Consider the following 19,990-nt stretch of genomic DNA (forward strand, 5'->3'; position numbering starts at 1 on the left):
GATAATAACAAATTTTCAGTACTTATACAACACTTTTGTACTCCCAAACCACTGGATATCATCATCTATATCTTACAGCACGCTTACAGAGACCCAACTTCTTGAAAAATTATAAATTATAAGTTTCCAATACTGTCACATTGTGATATTTGGGTTAATAAAAAAACAAATGGAATAAGGTGACAGTTGCCTGAAGTAATTTCCTGACATCTTTATTACTGCAATGTAAATGGAATAAACCTTCTTTATTAATCTCATAGCAATTTATGTATAACCTTCTATACAAATGCACAAATATGTATTAGTTCTCAAAATTAAACAGAAGGTGACTTCTAATCAACCATGCAAAAGTTTTTGTTAAAGATAGCAACCTCTCCTAACATATCATCTGCTTCTAATATTTTGCATATTTCTAAATCTTTCCAACTCACTCTTTCAAAAAGTATTCCCTAACATAGCCTCATATAATTGCATATAATTCACCCAAAACACAAACTTGAGCTAAGACTGTGAAAACAGGCAAAAACAGACTTGATAAAACCAAGGCCCTTCTTAAGACATGAGAGTATTGCAGTATTTGTCATGCCACCAATTGAGAAAGTTGATTCAGACAGTTTAGTGGGTAAAATCAATGCCATTCCCACAACAGTCAGCAAACAGTTTCTATAAAGCTCTGGAGAGTAAAATATTTTAGGCTTTTCCACCAAGAGACAAAATCAAGGAATATTATATAGATATTAATATAACAAAAAGGAAAAAAAGTATCCACAAATATTTTATTGACAAATTCAAAATATCATAATAATGATAATTGAGTATAATTTATCATAGTAACAGTCTTCTATGAGGATAGAAATATTTTTAGGGTGATAATGTTTACCTTCATTAAAATTCAAAGCTAGTGCTTATCATCAAAATCAGCTACAAATGTTCACTTGTTAAAGCAGATATATAATGAGATTTTATGTATTTGATCTTTGAAAATATCTTTTCACACAGATGAGTGTTGCCAAATACCATTATCAATCCATGAGCATATGATTTCAATTGAGTATATTTATTGCTTAGCTGGCATTTGTAAAATTATATTGCATGCTTTTTAGCATGTCACTATATTGAACATTCATCACTTCTAAAGTTAGGTGGGAACTTCTCAATTGCACAAGTAAGTGGATTTTGAAATGTCGAAATATCTGCACCAAGTTCCAAAACATGCTGCTAGAAACATAGCTTGAACTCAGAAAATTCATCAGCTACAAATTTTGTAAGAATGGTGATCTTGCTTTGTGTTTAAATGTTGGACTGCACAGGAAGTATATAAAACAACCTGACATTTCCTGGGATTCAAATAACATTAGTTGTCATCTAAATGACTTTACCGCAGTTAAGTTCTGCATATAAGCACTATATTAGCTCCTAATTTAAGGTTGAATTCAAAAGGAAAATTATGAAGTCTTTAGCACAAGCTAATATTCAAAACTATGAGAATTCAATTTTCAGTAACAACGGTTGAGGGAAATTTTGATTATTTAGAAATATTTCAATCTGGGCTCTGAACTAAAAATAAACAAACAAAAAAAAAAAACACCAATAAAACTTTCCACTTCCAAATCATCAAAGTCCTATGTGATAAGACAAGTCAAGATTTTCAGTTTCAATTTCTAACAAAAAATCATATAATAGATGATGGTAAAGTCCACAAGAGTAAATGAAGGTCATTGGAGACATGATTGATTCAATAACATATGGTTAGATTCAAATATTTTTCACAAAATACCCAGTGATGAATAATATAATGAATAACCATAGGATTAAAACTCTTAACATTTCCATATGCTTTGCAAATTTGTTCAACTAAGCCTCTTTCTGATCCACACATATTTTTAACACCATCATTTGTTACACATCTTAAAAGATTCGACTTCAGTTTGTACTGGATTAGTGTTGTCTTAACTTCCTTGAAAATATTCTTATCTGTAGTTGACCCACTCAGGCTATTCACAGAGAGTAAGTCTTCACTCACTTAAAACTAGGCATTGATTCTTCAAATAAAAAACAGCTGAGCACTTTTTGATCACACCTGCTGACTCATCAAGAGTCAGGGGAAAGCACATGAAATTATGTGAGTTGTTTTTATTAATCAACTAATGATGTAGCTCTCAATGTCTCTGCTCTTCAAGCAAATATTCTCACTGAAAAACTAATTGTTATAACACGTTTATTTTCACTGGACATATTTCTTCAGTACTGCAATGAAGCACTACTTAATTAATTCATCATTGGTAAATGGCTTTGCTTACTTGGCTAACAAATGAGCCACCCAGAAACTTATTTTGGTTGCATTGTCATTTACATATTATATTTTTCTAAAGAAAGTCTGCTGTAATGAGGTATTTCATTTTAAGTCCTCTAAGTTTTCTGACTAGCACTGTTCTCTGAGCTGGTAATATTGAACGGCATGTGTATTTGGTAATGTAAGCATATATTGCATTATTTTAGCACAGCCAGGGTGTCACTGCAAAATAAACACAATGCTTTACCATCTAATTCAATAACAAAATAATCCACACTCCACTGTGACTTAGAAGTATGACATTCAAAATCCATTTTCATTTCTTGTTTTGACTTAATAGGCATGGACTAATATTAAAAAGTAAATAAAATGATCATGGGCAGCAGTATGTGTGGCACTCAAAATGCTGTTGAGTTATAACTATGTCAACTATGATCTGTACTACAACAAGTAGCAATGGGAAGTAATGAGAATACTACACATGGTCTCTGTCACAACTGCTCAACTGTGCCATTGTAGCAGATTACCTGTGGACCACAGGCAAATGAATGAGCATGGCTGTGTTTCAATAAAAAGTGTGTAGCCTGGCTGGGGTGGCTCAGTGGTTGAGCATCGACCTATCAACCAGAAGGTCATGGTTCGATCCCTGGTCAGGGCATATGCCCGGGTTGCAAGCTTGATCCCCAGTGTGGAACGTGCAGGAGGCAGCTGATCAGTGATTCTCTCTCATCATTGATGTTTCTAACTCTCTCTCCCTCTCCCTTCCTCTCTGAAATCAATAAAAATATATATATTTTTAAAGTGTTTATACATTTTTGGGACACCCTGTGTGTGTGTGTGTGTGTGTGTGTGTGTGTGTACTAGAGGCCTGGTGCACGAAATTCGTGCACAGGGGTGTGTGTTTCCCTCAGCCCAGCCTGCACCCTCTCTAATCTGGGACCCCATGAGGGATGTTCAACTGCCCGTTTAGGACCGATGCAGGTAGTATCAGGCCTAAACGGGCAGTCGGACATCCCTCTCACAATCCAGGACTGCTGGCTCCCAACTGCTTGCCTCCCTGCCTTCCTGATTGCCCCTAACCACTTCTGCCTGCCAGCCTGATCACCCCCTAGCCACTCCCCTGCCAGCCTTATTGATGCCTAACTGCTCCCCTGCCAGCCTGTTTGCCCCTAACTGCCCTCCCTGTAAGCCTGTTCCCCCCAACTTCTCTCCCCTGCAGGCCTGGGTCCCCCCCAACAGCTCTCCCCTGCAGGCCTGGGTCCCCCCCAACTGCCCTTCCCTGCAGGCCCAGTCACCCCCAACTTCCCTCCTCTGCTGGCCTGGTCCCTCCCAACTGCCCTCCCCTGCTGGCCTGATCGCCCACAACTGCCCTCCTTTGCAGACCTGGTCCCTCCCAACTGCCCTCCCCTGCTGGCCATCTTGTGGCGGCCATCTTGTGTCCACATGGGGTCAGTCATCTTTGACCACATGGGGCAGCCATCTTGCGTGTTGGAGTGATGGTCAATTTGCATATTATTCTTTTATTAGATAGGAGGATTAGATAGGATAGAGGCCTGGTGCACAGGTGGGGGGCCGGCTGGTTTGCCCTGAAGGATGTCCTGGATCAGGGTGGGGGTTCCCTTAGGGCGTGGGGCGGCCAGGGCGAGGGGCCTGTGGTGGTTTGCAGGCCGGCCACGCCCCCTGGCAACCCAAGCGGAGGCCCTGGTATCTGGGGTTTATTTATCTCTACAATTGAAACTTTGTAGCCTGGAGTGGAGCCAAGCCTTCTGCTTGCTCCGAGGCGGCAGCCATTTCTGTTGGGATTTATGTATCTTCTATAATTGAAACTTTGTAGCCTTAAGCGAAGGCCAAGGCAGGCCAGGGCTGCGGAAACTTGGCTTCCTCCATTGCCAGGGGCAACTCAAGCCTCCTGCTCTCTCCAGCTCCGTGGCTGCCGCCATTTTTGTTGGGATTTATTTATCTTCTGTCATTGAAACTTTGTAGCCTTAAGTGGAGGCCAAGGCAGATGGAAAGCTTGTCTTCCTCCATTGCCAGGGAAACCCAAGCCTCCTACTCTCTCTGTGGCCGCAGCTATCTTGGTTGGGTTAATTTGCATACTTGCTCCTGATTGGCTGGTGGGTGTGGCTTGTGGGTGTAGCAGAGGTACAGTCAATTTGCATATTACTCTTTTATTATATAGGATATGCAACCCATATATAATTGATAGGTAATTAATAAAAGTACAGTAAAATGCTGAGTGGCACATATTTAGATGGGCAAATGAAATAACTTTGTCACTTACTCTCATATCACTAGATTTTCATCAAGCCTAAAAAAGGGCAGGCAGCAAAGCTGTATAATCTTGTTTTGGATAAAGATACTAGTTTTATAATAATCTCAGAACCTCTTACATTTATTTGAGAAAACTCTATGATACACTAAACAAAAACCAAGAACATAAATTATTAAATTTATGAGTAAGTTTCTGATAATGAAAATAATTTGTATGTTACATTGAAGAACCTAAGAAAAAGAAAAATTTTAAAGGTGTCATCTAGTTAGTCCATTGTAAAAAGGCTAGTTTTCCCCAATAATTCTATAAAATTTGAGGAATATAAGTTCATTCGAAATGGATTGATATTCAAGTACTAGTCCTTCGTCATTTTGGGTCATGAAGCCCTCTAAAATTTGCAGGGACTTTCCCCAAGAAAGTAACACACACACCTCTACAATTTTAGTGGGCTTATGGCAGAGATTTTTAATCCTGTATGCACATTAAAATCACATGGAAAGCTTACCAAAAATTCCAGTGCCTGATCTTACCCTCAGTAAATATGATTTAGTTGTTTTGGGTTGGGTCCCAGGTATCAGCATTTTCTAAAGCTCCCTAAGAAATCTTAATATGAAGCCAGACATAAGATCCATTATTCAGAAACTCCCTGAAATTTCTCCATAAAACAGTCTTCATTCACTCACTCACTCAACAAAGATATCAATTAATCATTCACAGCATCTGACATCTAGCCAAGAATTGTGAAGAGTCCAAGAGAAATGTGGTCCAATTTTCTCTGTTTCATAGTCACTACTAATCAGCAGTCTGGGAGACTGCCAGTATGACTCCTATTTATAGAAAAATTCTCCAGCAGTCACAGATATTAATGATCCTCACTTCCAAACTAACATAACCTTTCACAATGGACAGGTGGTCACTGACCTCTTAAACAAACATAAAGGAATGCAAAACAAAAAGGGAAATGTTTCTGAAGTTTTTCTTAATACTATTTGATATTAACACATTAGAGCTCTTAAATGAGCTAAGGAAAAATGTAGAGTTCAGGTAAGCACATTCTATAAAATATTAGCATTTCCTAATAGAGCTTTTGGGAGAGTTCTTCTCTAAAACTACTTAAAGCCAATGACTCAGAAACAAAGGCTTAGTAAAAGGAATTGACACAATGAAAGGAAAAATGAATATCTAATATTCTGGAGAGAGTCATGCTAACAAAAGAATTCAAAGAGATGAGAAATAAAACCACATTTATTTAACATTACTATCAATATTTGCCCCAACATGCTGCCCTACTTACCCCATCTATTCTCCTCCATTTCAAGATATAGTCTATGTATATACAAACATACATATATGTGCCATTTTTTATTAATAGACTCACACCATAAATATTATTCTATAACTTGTTTTTACTCTTTATCATATACTTTAGATATCTTTCCATATAAGCATACATATTAACCTATCTTATTTTATTTAAAACCTGCATAATGGGAAAATTATGGATATGCCAAAATTCATTTAATCAAATCCTGATTAATGAATATTTAGGGTGTTTCCAGTGTTGTGCTCAAATAAAAGGACTGTTTGAGATCTTTATAGTCCTTAGCCTCTATTCAAATAATATCATATATATTAAAAAGTGATTTCTCAGAAACCCTCATTCATATGCAGGTATTAAAAGTGAGAAAATTTAACCTACAAATTATTTGAAGTATTTTTGTGTATTCTGAATTTAGTAATTAATGAAGTGACATATTATACCTTGTAGCAGTTTTCTTTTCATATCATTGAACTAACAAAAAAATTTCAGATATCAAATATTTCTAAAGGCCCCTGAAAAACCTAAGCATTGTGCTTATAGTCCTTAATGTAAATAGTAATAAAAGAAAGAATAATACATAAACTGTACCATGTGCCAAGGAATATTCCATACATTCTACATTTATTCACAGAATGTTAACACTATGAGTTGGATGCCATTATTATTACCATTTTACATTTAAGGAAAATGAGGCATAAAGGAATTAAGTAATCTGTCCAGTTTCACAAAGGTAATAAACTGTACTGTCAGGATTCAGACCTAGGCTACCCACCATATTATGGCTATATACATACATATCTTTGCATGTTTGTAGGCTAAAGTTCTAGAAGTAGAATTCCTAAATCAAAGTGTATGTGCAAGTTGAATTTTAATATATATTGCCAAATTATCCTCCAAATAGGTTACATTAGTTTTCATTTCTGCCAAGACTTCATGAGGGCTTATTCCTCTATAACCTACACAACACTGGGTATTCTCAAATTACTGAATCCTTGCCAATCTGGTAGGTGAAATAGCTTCTTTTAAAAAAAACAGCAAAAAACTCATATTTAATTCTCATAGAATTACTGGTCATTTGCATTTATTTTTCACAAACTATCTGTTTGTTTGTTTCATTCATTTCTTTCCGACATAATATTTCAACACAATCAATAACAAAATTAATAAATTAATGCCTCAGGAAAGAAAAGGCCTAGGGTATGATTATTTATTATTTATTGTATTATTTTCCATACAAACAATTGTAAACCTACTTTAGTCCCACCCTGTATTAGTTTAACTTTAAAGCACTAATGTCATGTTAAAAAGATAGATTTTCCTCTTGCATTACATGGAATTAATGGAATTACCTTAGATTATCTTGAAAGTGCCAACAGACACATTAAATAACTCATTCTTGGAATAAAATTCTTAAGGAAAACCTAATCTTAAACTCATATCCTAAATTTAGAAACTATTCAGTGAAATGTAGCTAATTTTTTTCCTCAGTAAATATGTCTTCTATTACATCATCAAAGATGTAGTCTTGAATTTATTACATTTTTGTTCATTGCTTCATCATAATTAAGAAATAATGATTTATGAGAATAACTAGTTTTGCTGTCCTTATACCCTGAAAAGCAATAAACCAAATTCTTCTTTGGCTATAAAAATCTTTTATTTTACATAAGCTTATAACAGGTAGCTATTTTTAATCTTACGTTACACTCCAATATCTATCTGCTCATTCTTTCTTGGTGATTATTAAAATAAATTGATCCATCCTATATAATAAAACCCTAATATGCAAACCGACTGAATGGCGAAACGACCGGTCGCTATGATGTGCACTGACCACGAGGGGGCAGACGCTCAACACAGGAGCTGCCCCCTGGTGGTCAGTGCGCTCCCACAGGGCTCAAGGCTGGCAAGCACAGCGGTGGTGGTGGGAGCCTTTCCAGCCCCCAGGCCTAAGCTTTCAGTCGGACATCCCCCAAGAGCTCCCGGACTGCAAGAGGACGCAGGACGGGCTGAGGAACGCCCCCCCCACCCTAGTGCACAAATCTTGTGCACCGGGCCTCTAGTTTTAGTATAAAATCCTTTAAAGGATTAACCCTTGGAAACTTAAATATACAGTAAATATATTTTTTAATCATCTTTATTGTTGAAAGTATTATAGGTGTCCCATTTTTTTCTACCACTGACCCCCTCCATCCCACGCCTACCACCACCACCCCCAGGCCTACCACACTATTGTACTAGCATATGTCCACAGTAAATACATTTTTGATGAAAAAATTATTTGGGAGCAATGTAATAGTTAAAAAAAAATAAAACGGGAGTAATTTATATCATATTCCTTCACCAAGCAGCACAGGAATTAAGAAATGGAATTTGTCACTAAAATTGAGAAACCCTACCGTCATTCAACTCTATTATTTAGAACAGAGTTATTCAACCTCAACACTTTTGACATTTTCACCAGATAATTCTTTGCTGTAGGAGGCAGTTCTGTAACTGAAGGATGTTCAGCAGCATTCATGGTTTCTACCCACTAGATAGATACCGGTAACACTTTCCCACCTAATAAAAAAAAAATGTCTCCAGATATTTATTGTCAAATTTCTCCTTGGGACAAAACTCACCCAGGGTGAGAATCACTGGTTTACAGATAACTAACATTGTAAAAGTGTATCTAAAACCAAAGTGCAACTATTACGAAGGGCTTCAAAACTTGGGACACTCCTTCAAGAATCCCAATATAGCTGCTAGGAAAAACCTTCTAACGCAGGTACTCCCATGCCTCCATTCCTCTCAGCAACAGTCAGTCCACCATAATTACTAAGTCTTCATCTTATACAAGTGACAAGCATTGTTAGTTTCTTCAATCCCATTAGGTTACTTACCTACAACACTGTTACTGAACATAGAAAGGAGATTGTTTAATTGTATTAGATGGAGACTTTTGGCTGACTCTTTTGAGATAAACTTCCAACAGGTCAGATGATATAACATGCCCAATATTAAAAAGCAATTTAGGCCAAAACCGGTTTGGCTCAGTGGATAGAGCGTCAGCCTGCAGACTGAAGGGTCCCAGGTTCGATTCCGGTCAAGGGCATGTACCTTGGTTGCGGGCACATCCCCAGTGAGGGGTGTGCAGGAGGCAGCTGATCGATGTTTCTCTCTCATCGATGTTTCTAACTCTCTATCCCTCTCCCTTCCTCTCTGTAAGAAATCAATAAAATATATTTAAAAAAAAAAAAGCAATTTAGTACATAATCATTTCTAGTTGTGGTTCTGGCACAGAAACAAGTACATATAGTGCTTATTAATAGATATGTTTCTTTGTGTTGTTCCTGATAAAATCAAGAGATAGGTTAAATATATACGAGTAGAATTGATTAATTATATTTTCTAAATTCAAAAATATACTATTAACAGGCTTTAACATTTGGAAACAACATTTTTTTTTTCACTAAAAAAACACATTAAGATTTCTCAAAAATCCTTAAAATTTTATGAAATAGCAACAACAAAGTGAAGAAAGAACTCTTTTACTAGCCTATAATAGAAGACATCCCTGCTTAAAGAGAACTCAATTAAAAGTCAAAGTTTTGTACTAAATGCTGCTGACATCTACAAGTCTCTTATCACTAAACACTCATGTATGTCTTCATTTCCAAAATGGTTCTGCCAGTAAGTTTTGAGAATAAAAAAGGTTTTAAGAAAATAAGCTTTGAAAAGAATAAAGTATTATTCCAATATAAGATATTAGCAATAACTGAATGAATACATTGCACAGAATTTTGATTTTTGGAATTACCAAAATTAATTAGTGAACAATGAGTAAAAGTTAACATATTTCTCAAAACATTTCATTCTGACCAAACAACAATCAGTTTATTTATTTCTGCTTTTAAAATATGTTTTTATTGACTTCAGAGAGGAAGGGAAAAGGAGAGAGAGACAGAAGCATTAATGATGAAAGAGTATCATTGATCAGCTGCCTGCTACACACCCCTCACTGGGGATTGGGCCCACAACCCAGGCATGTGCCCTGCCTGGGAATTGAACAGTGACATTCTGGTTCACAGGTTGATGCTCATCCACTGAGCAACACTGGCCGGTTTATTTTTAATTTACTTTTCATTACTTGCAAAAAATAAAAATTGGGATTTTAAATCTCAGAATGTACAACTATAAATAAAAATGGTAATATTTAAAGCGTTCAGGTTTTGCAAATACTTACTTTACTTGCAAACTTTCTGCTGTTAAATTATTCCACATAATCTCATTTGCCTGAAGATTTTCATTTTCTTCTAGTAAGGAAGTATCAAACTCAACTTCTTGCTCTTTAGCAGTTGATGTTCTAGTAAAGCATGCCAAATCATTTTGATTAATATGAATAGCCTATCATGATATATCTTAGTACACACCAAAGGCAGAATATATTTTCTCATCAAAAACTATATTCACAAAGTAAACATCAATAAAATAAATCATATTAAACCCCAGGCAGCAAAGATCTAGTCATGTAATTTCAGCCTTAATTTCCTCATTTATAGAATGCGGATATTAAGTGGTTTTATTCCTCTCCTAATGGTAATGAATATAAAATAAGATGATGAATGCTTGGAGAAGTAATTGATACATTATAAAATTTAATACACAAAGTCATAGTACTAATACTATAGAAATGTTAAAAAGAAAAGACATTTTCATGGATGGATTAAATACAGGCTTAAGTAATGATATAGTGACAACCCTAAAATTTTTAAAGATCACTATATAAATAGTTATAATCTTGGAGAAAAGACTGAAAATAATTAAAAGGAGACAAATTAATCTGAAATATCTAATGTCCTAACAAGCTCATCAATATCTCTTATTTCAATTTAGTTAAATATTATATGATATAAAAAATAATATTGCCATCAACACTGAAAGAAGAATGAAAATATCATACATACCTGTGAACATCTATAAAATCATTGTATTCTGTGCTAGGGTCTATCTGCTCAACCGACATTTGAATCTCTTTATGGACATTCACTATTTCCTCCGTAACAAGACTAGTTATCTGGCTGTATTCATCAAATATGCCTTTTCTGAAAACAAAAATAAAATATTACAACATTTTAAAGTTTATCAAGGAAACATAGAACCAGAAAGGATTCAGAATAACAAACATAAGAAATGTAATATCAATATTTACAGATGGTAGTTTTATGTACCTTTTCCAACCTGTATTTGAGGTGTCTAAACGTAAGGTCAGTGTTGATCACTTTCTGTTTCTCAACATTATCATAGGAATGTTGGATTCCATAACATGGAGCTGTGGGTCCACAATAGTCTCTTTAATGTTTCTTTCTAGTATCTGCAACTTCCTCATATGCCCTGCCACTTGGGTCTTCTCTTGCTCCTAGGCCTCTGCTCTCCTAACTTCAATGACATCTAGGTATCTCCTCCTGGCCTCCACTCAGTAGCAAAAATGTCATAAATTTTTTTAGCATTACCTAATAAATGTAAAAGGAAAAACTATTCTGTTGCAAAGACCTGATCCCAACTTGAAAATGCTATACCACTGGTCATTACTGGCCTCAGCAACAAGTATGGACAGACAAGTTTATCCTGCATATTCCCAAATAAATATAAAGTATTCTCTGTTTTTCTTTTCCAAAATCATTACCAAATTTGTCTTATTATGAAGTATTTTCTCAGTTATTTTATTTTAAATAGCAAAATAATGTTTGGGCAAAGAAAAATTAGACTTAAACTGCTTCAAGCAATGCTAGTTTGGAATGATTACAAAAATCACCTGATAGACACAATTTTTTAAAAGGGGGGAGACAGAGAAATTTAATAAGGATTTAGTGAGTATCCCTGAGGATATGAACTAATAATAATTCAAAGTACTAAATGATACAAATATAAATAAGCCTATCTAGATACCTTATAAAGCAATACGTAAGTCGTTATGATGTGGAGATCATAAATATTCACCTTTAAAACAAATGGAGGGGGGGCATGAAGTCTCCACATTATGTGAATGAGTACTTGTGACATGGGTTTCAATTTCAGTGATGGCATCATGGTTGGATTTTTTAAATGCTAGGTCTGAAACAATTTCTTAACAAGTAAAGATAATATGCTATGGGAAACCATCATATGTCTTTAAAAGATGTCCTAGTGATGATGAAAATAATATTATTGAAGATTTATGTGAAGAGTTTGAAAACTATCGATTCACTAAATAGAGAGTAGGAAAATAAGTATTTCTGAATAAACACTATGTAATTTAAAGTAGATGTAACTAAATGTATTTATTAAATGTTTTAAGTAGAAATTTCATTATTTTTATTAACAACCTTAAAAGTATACATATTTAAGTTGACTAAAGACACTTTATCTTCTTGGGAAAATAAGGGATCACCTAACCCAGCTAATAAGGGAGATGAAGTCTACCAAAGGGTGGCTTACATTTTTCTATTGTCTTAAATCGATATGTACGATACACATGTGTGCATTTAACCAACATATACTGTTAGCTCCTTGAAGGCAAACATTGTGGCCTACTCATCTTTATATTCAATGTGCTTTGCAGACAGTAGAAGTCTAATAAATATTTGTTGATTTTAATCTCATACAACAAGACTATAGCAAATAAACCTTCAAAAAATCTTTTCTTCAGGCTTTTCTGTTGCTCAAAATTTAAATTCCCAACCCTGTGGAGACAGATTTCCACTTCTTAATACTTGTCAACTATTAAAATTTTTTTCATATAAATTTCCTTTTAATTGGAGCAAAACAAAAACATATAAAAAAAGAAGGGAAATTCTTGGAGTTGGCTAGAAGGTTTAAGAGAGAAGCATAAACTAAAGGGATACCTAAAGTGAAAATCAAGAAGAATCGAGGTAAAACAGGTATGAAACACCCATGGGTCTGGGTCAATAAGGAAGCTCACAAAATATAGACAACTTTTACACAAAAGCTTAAGTAGGAGAGCAACTAATGTTAAAATCATTTGATGACAGGATTTTATGTCAAATACAAAATGTCACTTACAGTGCTTTTATCATTTCTTCTTGCATCGTCTGTAAGGAGTCCAGAAGCAGAGGAAGGGTGGTGTCATAATACTGATTCTGATGAAGCTGTGCCCCTTTCAATGCCAATACATATTGATTATGCAACATATGAAGTTTCATTGTGGCTTTGTCGTAACGCTCCTTGGCCTTTTCCGTTTCTTTCCCTGAAGAAATCATTGAAGACAGTTATAAGAGAGATAATAAAAGAGTTTTATCTTCTCTGTGTGCACACAGAGCCACCACTATTTTATGTTATTTCACTCATTTTATGGCTAATCAAAAGTTTGTTGAACATACACTATGTGCTTAGCTCTATGCAAAGTACTATTTATTTGCCAATACTTTGTACAGCGGCCGCTCTGAAAGAGGCATGTACTGCAGTAACTGTTTGGTGAATGAAGGATAATGTACAATTTATTTGTAAAACTGTACAGATATATGATCCTTCTCATGTTCAAGCAGTTTACACCAAATTGGAACAACAGTACGTATATATCACCAAGAAAACAAGAAATTTTGTAAATGTTAAATTTTGAGGTCTATGTTTGAGATAGCGACAAAGACAAGGGAAATTGGGGGACACTGTGGAGAAAACAGACCTTAAAAGATGAGACAAGTCTGGAAAGGTAAAAGAAAGACAAAATAGACAACAGTTCCTCCATCTCTTTCTCCCTTCCTTCCTTCCTTCCTTCCTTCCTTCCTTCCTTCCTTCCTTCCTTCCTTCCTTCCTTCCTTCCTTCCTTCCTTCCTCCTTTCCTCCCTCCCTCCCTTTTTTAATTTAAATTCTTCATTGTTGAAAGTATTATATATGTCTCCTTTTCCCCCCATAGACATCTCCCTGGCCGCTCCCACCCTCCAGCACATGCCCTCACCCCGCTACTGTCTCTCTTCCTTCCTTTCATTCAATGAATATTATTAACTGATTATCACCGAGAATTATGCTAAACACTGGGAACTCAGTATTCAGCAAAGCAGAGTCCTTGACATAAAGCCCATTGTCTGGTGATTTCGACTACTGAGTGAAAACATAGAAATAATAAGCAATGGTACCTAAGTAGGCAAAGAAATAAGCTCAAAGAGAGCATATTTTGAGGAAATAAAGAAAATATGTCTGTATAAATAGGGCAATTTTAGGTTGTGAAAGAGTTGAAAATCAAAGCACAAAAATTAAGACTTGATGTAGGACAAGTCTAGGAGATAATGATAATATTTTGAACTAAAACTTTTTGTGGCTCCTTTACTAAAACTATTTGGAAAATATTTACAGGTAGATAATATGAATAAATAACTATATAAATAAAAATTTTAAGTAAATTTTTAATTTTTATGTAAATCAAACAAGTATTTCTTGCCAATTACATACATTTAAGGAATAAACTTTTCAAAATATTTATTAATTTTTGCTCTCTTTCCAAGGAGAGTCCTCCAAATGAATACTCTCCCCAAAACAGATGTTATGGTGAGAATTTCCGAGACCAGAGGCTCTCCTCTGCGGCCGCTCTGTTTAGGCTCAGCACCTATCTGAGTATTCCCGGTGGATAGGGATCAGAAAAACATTCCCTATTGGAGAATATTTCCAGCCCAGAGCCAAAAGCAGAGAAAAAGGAGTTTTTGCAGAGATGAGACCTCAGACCCCTAAACCATGCCCAGGCAGAGCAACAGAAGAATTCCCTTGATTTTCTCGTCACCCCTCTAATTCTGAGGCACAGAAACTACATCCAGCTAGTGGAAAAGGAAAAAACCTTTCTAGCAGACTAGCATGTCTCTTACCAACAAATTCCAGTGCTTCCCAGTACTAAAACCACCACTCACTTCTCCTAGGGAGCTGCCCATTGTTCTTTTACAGAGCATAAATCTCCAACCATGCTCCCTTAGCTGTTCATGCACATGGTGATATTAATAACTGTTCAAGTTATTCACAAAATATTGCCCTAGATCACTTGTTTAACTTTACAACATAATTTTTCGATTATAAAATAATGTAATCACTAGGGCATTTCCCTGACCTCTCTCACTGCTGACTGGAAAGAGGTTCTAACACTGGAGTGGGAGGATAAGAGCAAACATATTAATTCCGTTCTATCTGAGGGAATCAGAAAAAAATAACATTAGCCACTAAAGCAGTGGGTTTTCTCACTTTCAAGCTACGAATGACCCACAGGATAATATATTTGGATAATATATTTTATTTCATTAACCAGTAAATAATCATACAGAGTTTTAAATATGTAACTGAGATAAGAATTCATGCAATAATTCATCACCTTACTATATAAAGAATGCTCTGTGATTTTTTTATTCTATTATATTTTAACTAGAGGCCCAATGCACAAAATTCGTGCAAGGGGCTTAGCCCTCGCAGCCCCAGCTTCATCCGGAAGGTCATCTGGACGGTCGTTCTGCTTTTCAGTCTAACTAACATATTAGCTCTTTATTATATAGGATTTTAAAATCTGTTTAATGTTCATTCAGAAACAAATAAATTTTTTTGTCTCAGTTAATATAAATCGCTATAGAAGTTTTAACTCACTCTATATTACACTAGGGATATTTTTTAATTTAGCAATTAATAAATCACTTCAATAATAATAATCACACATAACTTTTAATGTCCTCAGGAACACCTTCCCCTACTGTTAAGTTACTATAATTGTTTTGTCATAGAATACTGTATTTACCTACTTAGCATCCTTCCTACAGAAATACATTTCAAAAAAGTCCCTAAGAGTCAATGCCATTGATACATCTATGGCCAGCCCCACATCCTTCCTTAAAAATGACAACCCCTTTTTCTCCCTATCCACACAAGTCAGGAGGAGACTTCTATTTTAAACTGACATCCAAGATTCAAAGTGCATATCTGACCAAAAAGAAACCAGTCCTTTGGCTGGGAGCTAAGTCACATTAATGCCTGAAAAGAGTGAAAGTCCCTGAACACCTACTCGAGAAGCTGCCAAAGCCCTTTCTAGGACACTTTTCTTTAAAGTGGCTTTTTTTATGTATGGTAGTTTGTTGTTGTTGTTTTGGTTTATCATTTTTAAGCTACTAGTATTTTAAGTTTCTGTCACTTGAAATTTGACAAATTCTGACTACAGTTCAAAAGATCATTGTACTTACCAGTATACAGACAAATTGATTTAGAATAATAAAAGTCTTCTAGAGTCCAAATGTTCATAATAAGAAAATAAAGCAAGCATATACCAGGACAGAATTTTTCAGTATTGTGTTCTAATTTATTAAATTTCATTATAACTTATATACATACTAGAGGCCCGGTGCACGAAATTTGTGCATGGGGGGGGGGGGGGGGCCGGTCCCCTCAGCCCAGCCTGTACCCTCTCCAATCCAGGACCCCCAGGGGATGTCTGACTGCTGGTTTAGGCCCAATCCCTCTCATAATCCTGGGCCACTGGCTCCTAATTGCTCACCTGCCTGCCTGCCTGGTCGCCCATAACTGCCCCCCGACTGCAGGCCTGATCACCCCTCACTGCCTCTGTGTGCCGGCCTGATTGCCCCTCCCTGCCAGCCTGGTCACCCCCAGATGCCCTCCCTGCTGGCCTGGTCGCCAACTGTCCCCCTCTGCTGGCCTGGTCACCCCTCACAGCCCCCCTGCCAGCCTGGTCGCCCCACACAGCCTGCTTGTTCAGTCATTTGGTCATCCCTCACTAACCCCCCTGCCGGCCTGGTCATAGGCAGCCATCTTTGTGAGGGTGTGATGGTCAATTTGCATATTATCTCTTTCTTATGTAAGATATGCATAACCCATAGACACAGAAAATAGTGTGGTGAAGGCCTGAGAAGGGGCAAGAGTAGGGTGGAGGGGATCAATGAGAGGGGAAAAAGGAACATCTGTAGTATTTTCAACAATAAAGATAAATTTTTAAAATTTTAAAGATATATTTTTTTTAATTTTATTGGAAGTTTAAAAGGTATAACTAGTGAATTCAATGAATTCCAAACATGATGTTATTTTTTTATATTACTTTTTATATGAACTCTATTATTCCTAATTATTACTAGGATTTTTTTAGCATGTAACTTCAAGAGTCACACTCTCCACAGAAACATTTTCATGGAGACATTTAAAACATTTAAACCACCCATCCGTCCTTTTTGTACAGATTTTTAAACTGCATAGTTCCCATGTGTCTTTCTAGCTGGTGCAGAATAATTCACTAAATATGCAATACTCACCTCACTAAGATTTTGTAATCCAAAATAACATTAGAAAAGTTAAGAAGTTCCCAGATACTTTTTTCCTTATCAGATTTAATGTATGACAAATAAGCTAAAGAAAACTATTATAGCCAAATCTAATTATCATGATTATTAACACAATTTGAAAAAAAAAATTTAAAGCCTTTGAAAACACTGAAGGCAGATTATTTTAAAAACTTTGGACTTAAAACTAAATTTTTTTGGGGGGGATATGTTTTCATTGAGATTGGGGGGCCTGTTTTTATACGCTACAGCTCACATATACTTGTGCATTGGTTATAATGTGTACTTGGCACAGTCACATGATTGATAGATTATTCTGTCTGTACTACCCTGCACTCTCCCTCCCTTGTAGGAAAATGAAAAGTTTGGTATGATTTGGAAAGAAATTCTATTATATTTTTTCCTGACTTGTTTTAAATAAATAGTTAGGGTTCCATTGAGACTATGTAAATAAATTCAGGAAATAATAATACTGTGTAAAATTCAAAATTACAGGTAAAATTTTTAAAATTCTATTCATCTAACAAAATATATCACACAAAAATTAATGATTCTTGCCACATGAGCTTGTTGGCTCAGAATATCTCAGATCACTATTATACTTGCTTAGCTTTTAAATAACTACATTAGAGTGAAAATTAATACAAAGTATACAAAGTGAATTAATTCTCATTGACAGATATAGAACTGTACCTCTGTTGCTATATACCTTGTTTTGTTTTAATGAAAGGCAATGAGCAGGGCATAGATTTATTCTGTGTCAATCAGCAGGGAGTAAACCATCCAATTTTTTCTCTTCTACATAAATTATAATTCTTTTGCCACCACTTGTTGACAAATCTGTTCAATGTTTGTAACAACAGAGTGTGCATACATGTCATGCCATAAACAATATTATGAGGCTAACAAAGCTCAACTATGTAAGCTTGACCTTCACAAGAGACAGTCTATTTACTTTCACATTTTTTGTGCTTTCTATTCATTATTTTGCTGTTTAAAATGGTCCCTAAACATAGTGCTGAAGTGCTGTTTAGTATTCTTATGTTTAAGGTGGGTGTGACGTGCCTTATGGAGAAAACAGATGTATTAGATAGCTTTTAGTCATGAGTTGTAACACTGTGGTTCAATGTTAATGATTCAACAATATATATTAAATAAAGTGTCTTTAAAAAGAAACACACACAAAACAATGTATTGTTAGGTGTATTGGTGATGTATTGCTCAACTGTCAAAACTGTGACTCTGCTAGGGACAATGATTCAGTACTCAGGTAATGCTAATGTAGTGCTCACAGTAATTTTATAGAGTATAACTACCAAAAATAACAAGAATCAATTGTATAACCAGAATCTGACCACTTCTAATCACATCTGCTACTGCCACCCAGTCCAAAGCAGCATAAACCAGGGCCTGGATTATTCCAATAGCCTGGAAGCAACTGGTCTTCTACATCCATCTTTCCCCCAACCTCAGACTCTTATTTTCAACAGGCTACCAGAATTCTCCTGTAAAAATGTAAATTAGTTCATGTCATTCCTCTGCTCAAAACCCACCAATGGCTTCCCATCTTACTCATGGTAAAGGGTTTTAAAGAACTACCAAGACCCTTCATAATCTGTGTCTCCCTTACCAAGACCCTTCATAATCTGTGTCTCCCTTGCCACCACCATCATTCTTCCTCCGATTCTCATATCTCCATGCCTTTCCCTTATCAATCCTTCAGATCTAGCCACACAGATGACTGTAATACTTCTCAGACATGCTGGACATGATCCCATTTCAATGACATTGCTTTGTCTATCCCCTCGGTCGTGGAGTAATCTCTGCCCCATAAAACCACATGATTCACTCCCTCACCTCCTTCACTCTTTATTTAAAGGTCTCTTTCTCCATGACAACTAATCTGATCAACCCCCAAACACCCTATCTACCTATAGTGTTTTCTCCATTGTAATTATTACCATGTAATATACTATGTTTCACTTTTTTTTTTTAATTAATTAGCTATCTTCTGCTCTAAAATGTAAGCCTTGCCCTGACTGGTTTGGCTCAGTGGATAGAGCGTCGGCCTGCGGACTGAAGGGTCCCGGGTTCGATTCCAGTCAAGGGCATGTTCCTAGGTTGCAGGCACATCCCCAGTGGGAGGTGTGCAGGAGGCAGCTGATCGATGTTTCTCTCTCATCGATGTTTCTAACTATCTATCCTCTCCCTTTCCTCTCTGTAAGAAATCAATAAAATATATAAAAAAATAAATAAATAAAAAATAAAATGTAAGCCTTATGGAGGCAGGGATTTTTGGATATTTTGTTATCTGTAATATTCCTAATATAAATAACAGTGCCTGGCACATAACAAGAAAATGTATGAATTGCTATAGTTCTTATTTTAAAAATAAATTTAAACAAATAAAATTCTTAAAAAGTTAAAAGTTATAGAAAGATTACAATTTTACCTTCTGCATCAGTTCTAATAATCAAGTCCAAAACTAATATTGTTAAGGAGATCACCTATAAAATATAGAGGAAAATCAGCAAAAAGATTTAACTTCTCTTAACCTCTTTGTATGTGAAACTTAGCTTTATTTAATAAAACTAAGCAAAAAGGGCACAAAGCAAGTAATTATGCTTTCATTTTATTTTTTGGAAGTTACCTCCAGAATATAAGTGAATCATGGAGCATATTCCATCCACATAATATTTCAGTACCTAATAAGAATATTATAACTGTCACTTTAATTTCTATAGCTTTAACCAAATGCAAATTTAGATTAGTAACTAAAAGTGCCATTACTCTTTATGACCTTGTAGAGTTCCTATCAT

The 19,990-nt window shown here is 35.7% G+C and overlaps 1 protein-coding gene across 4 annotated transcripts in view; it reads right to left on the reverse strand.

Annotated features, from left to right (window-relative positions):
* Window positions 1-19,990, reverse strand: part of FER (FER tyrosine kinase) — a 310,506-nt gene that overhangs the window by 223,542 nt on the left and 66,974 nt on the right. For all 4 annotated transcript variants that reach the window (XR_013961110.1, XR_013961111.1, XM_080678364.1 and 1 more), the window contains exons 6-8: window positions 12,931-13,114; window positions 10,836-10,973; window positions 10,115-10,234 (exon numbers count right to left, since the gene is read on the reverse strand). Coding sequence is in view for 2 of the 4 variants with exons in the window: in XM_080678364.1 (XP_080534490.1) it covers window positions 10,115-10,234; window positions 10,836-10,973; window positions 12,931-13,114 (442 nt within the window). In the remaining 2 variants the exon portion in view is untranslated. The remainder of the gene's footprint in view (window positions 1-10,114; window positions 10,235-10,835; window positions 10,974-12,930; window positions 13,115-19,990) is intronic.

This window comes from Plecotus auritus, assembly GCF_963455305.1.
Source record: "Plecotus auritus genome assembly, chromosome: 7".
NCBI lineage: Eukaryota > Metazoa > Chordata > Mammalia > Chiroptera > Vespertilionidae > Plecotus > Plecotus auritus.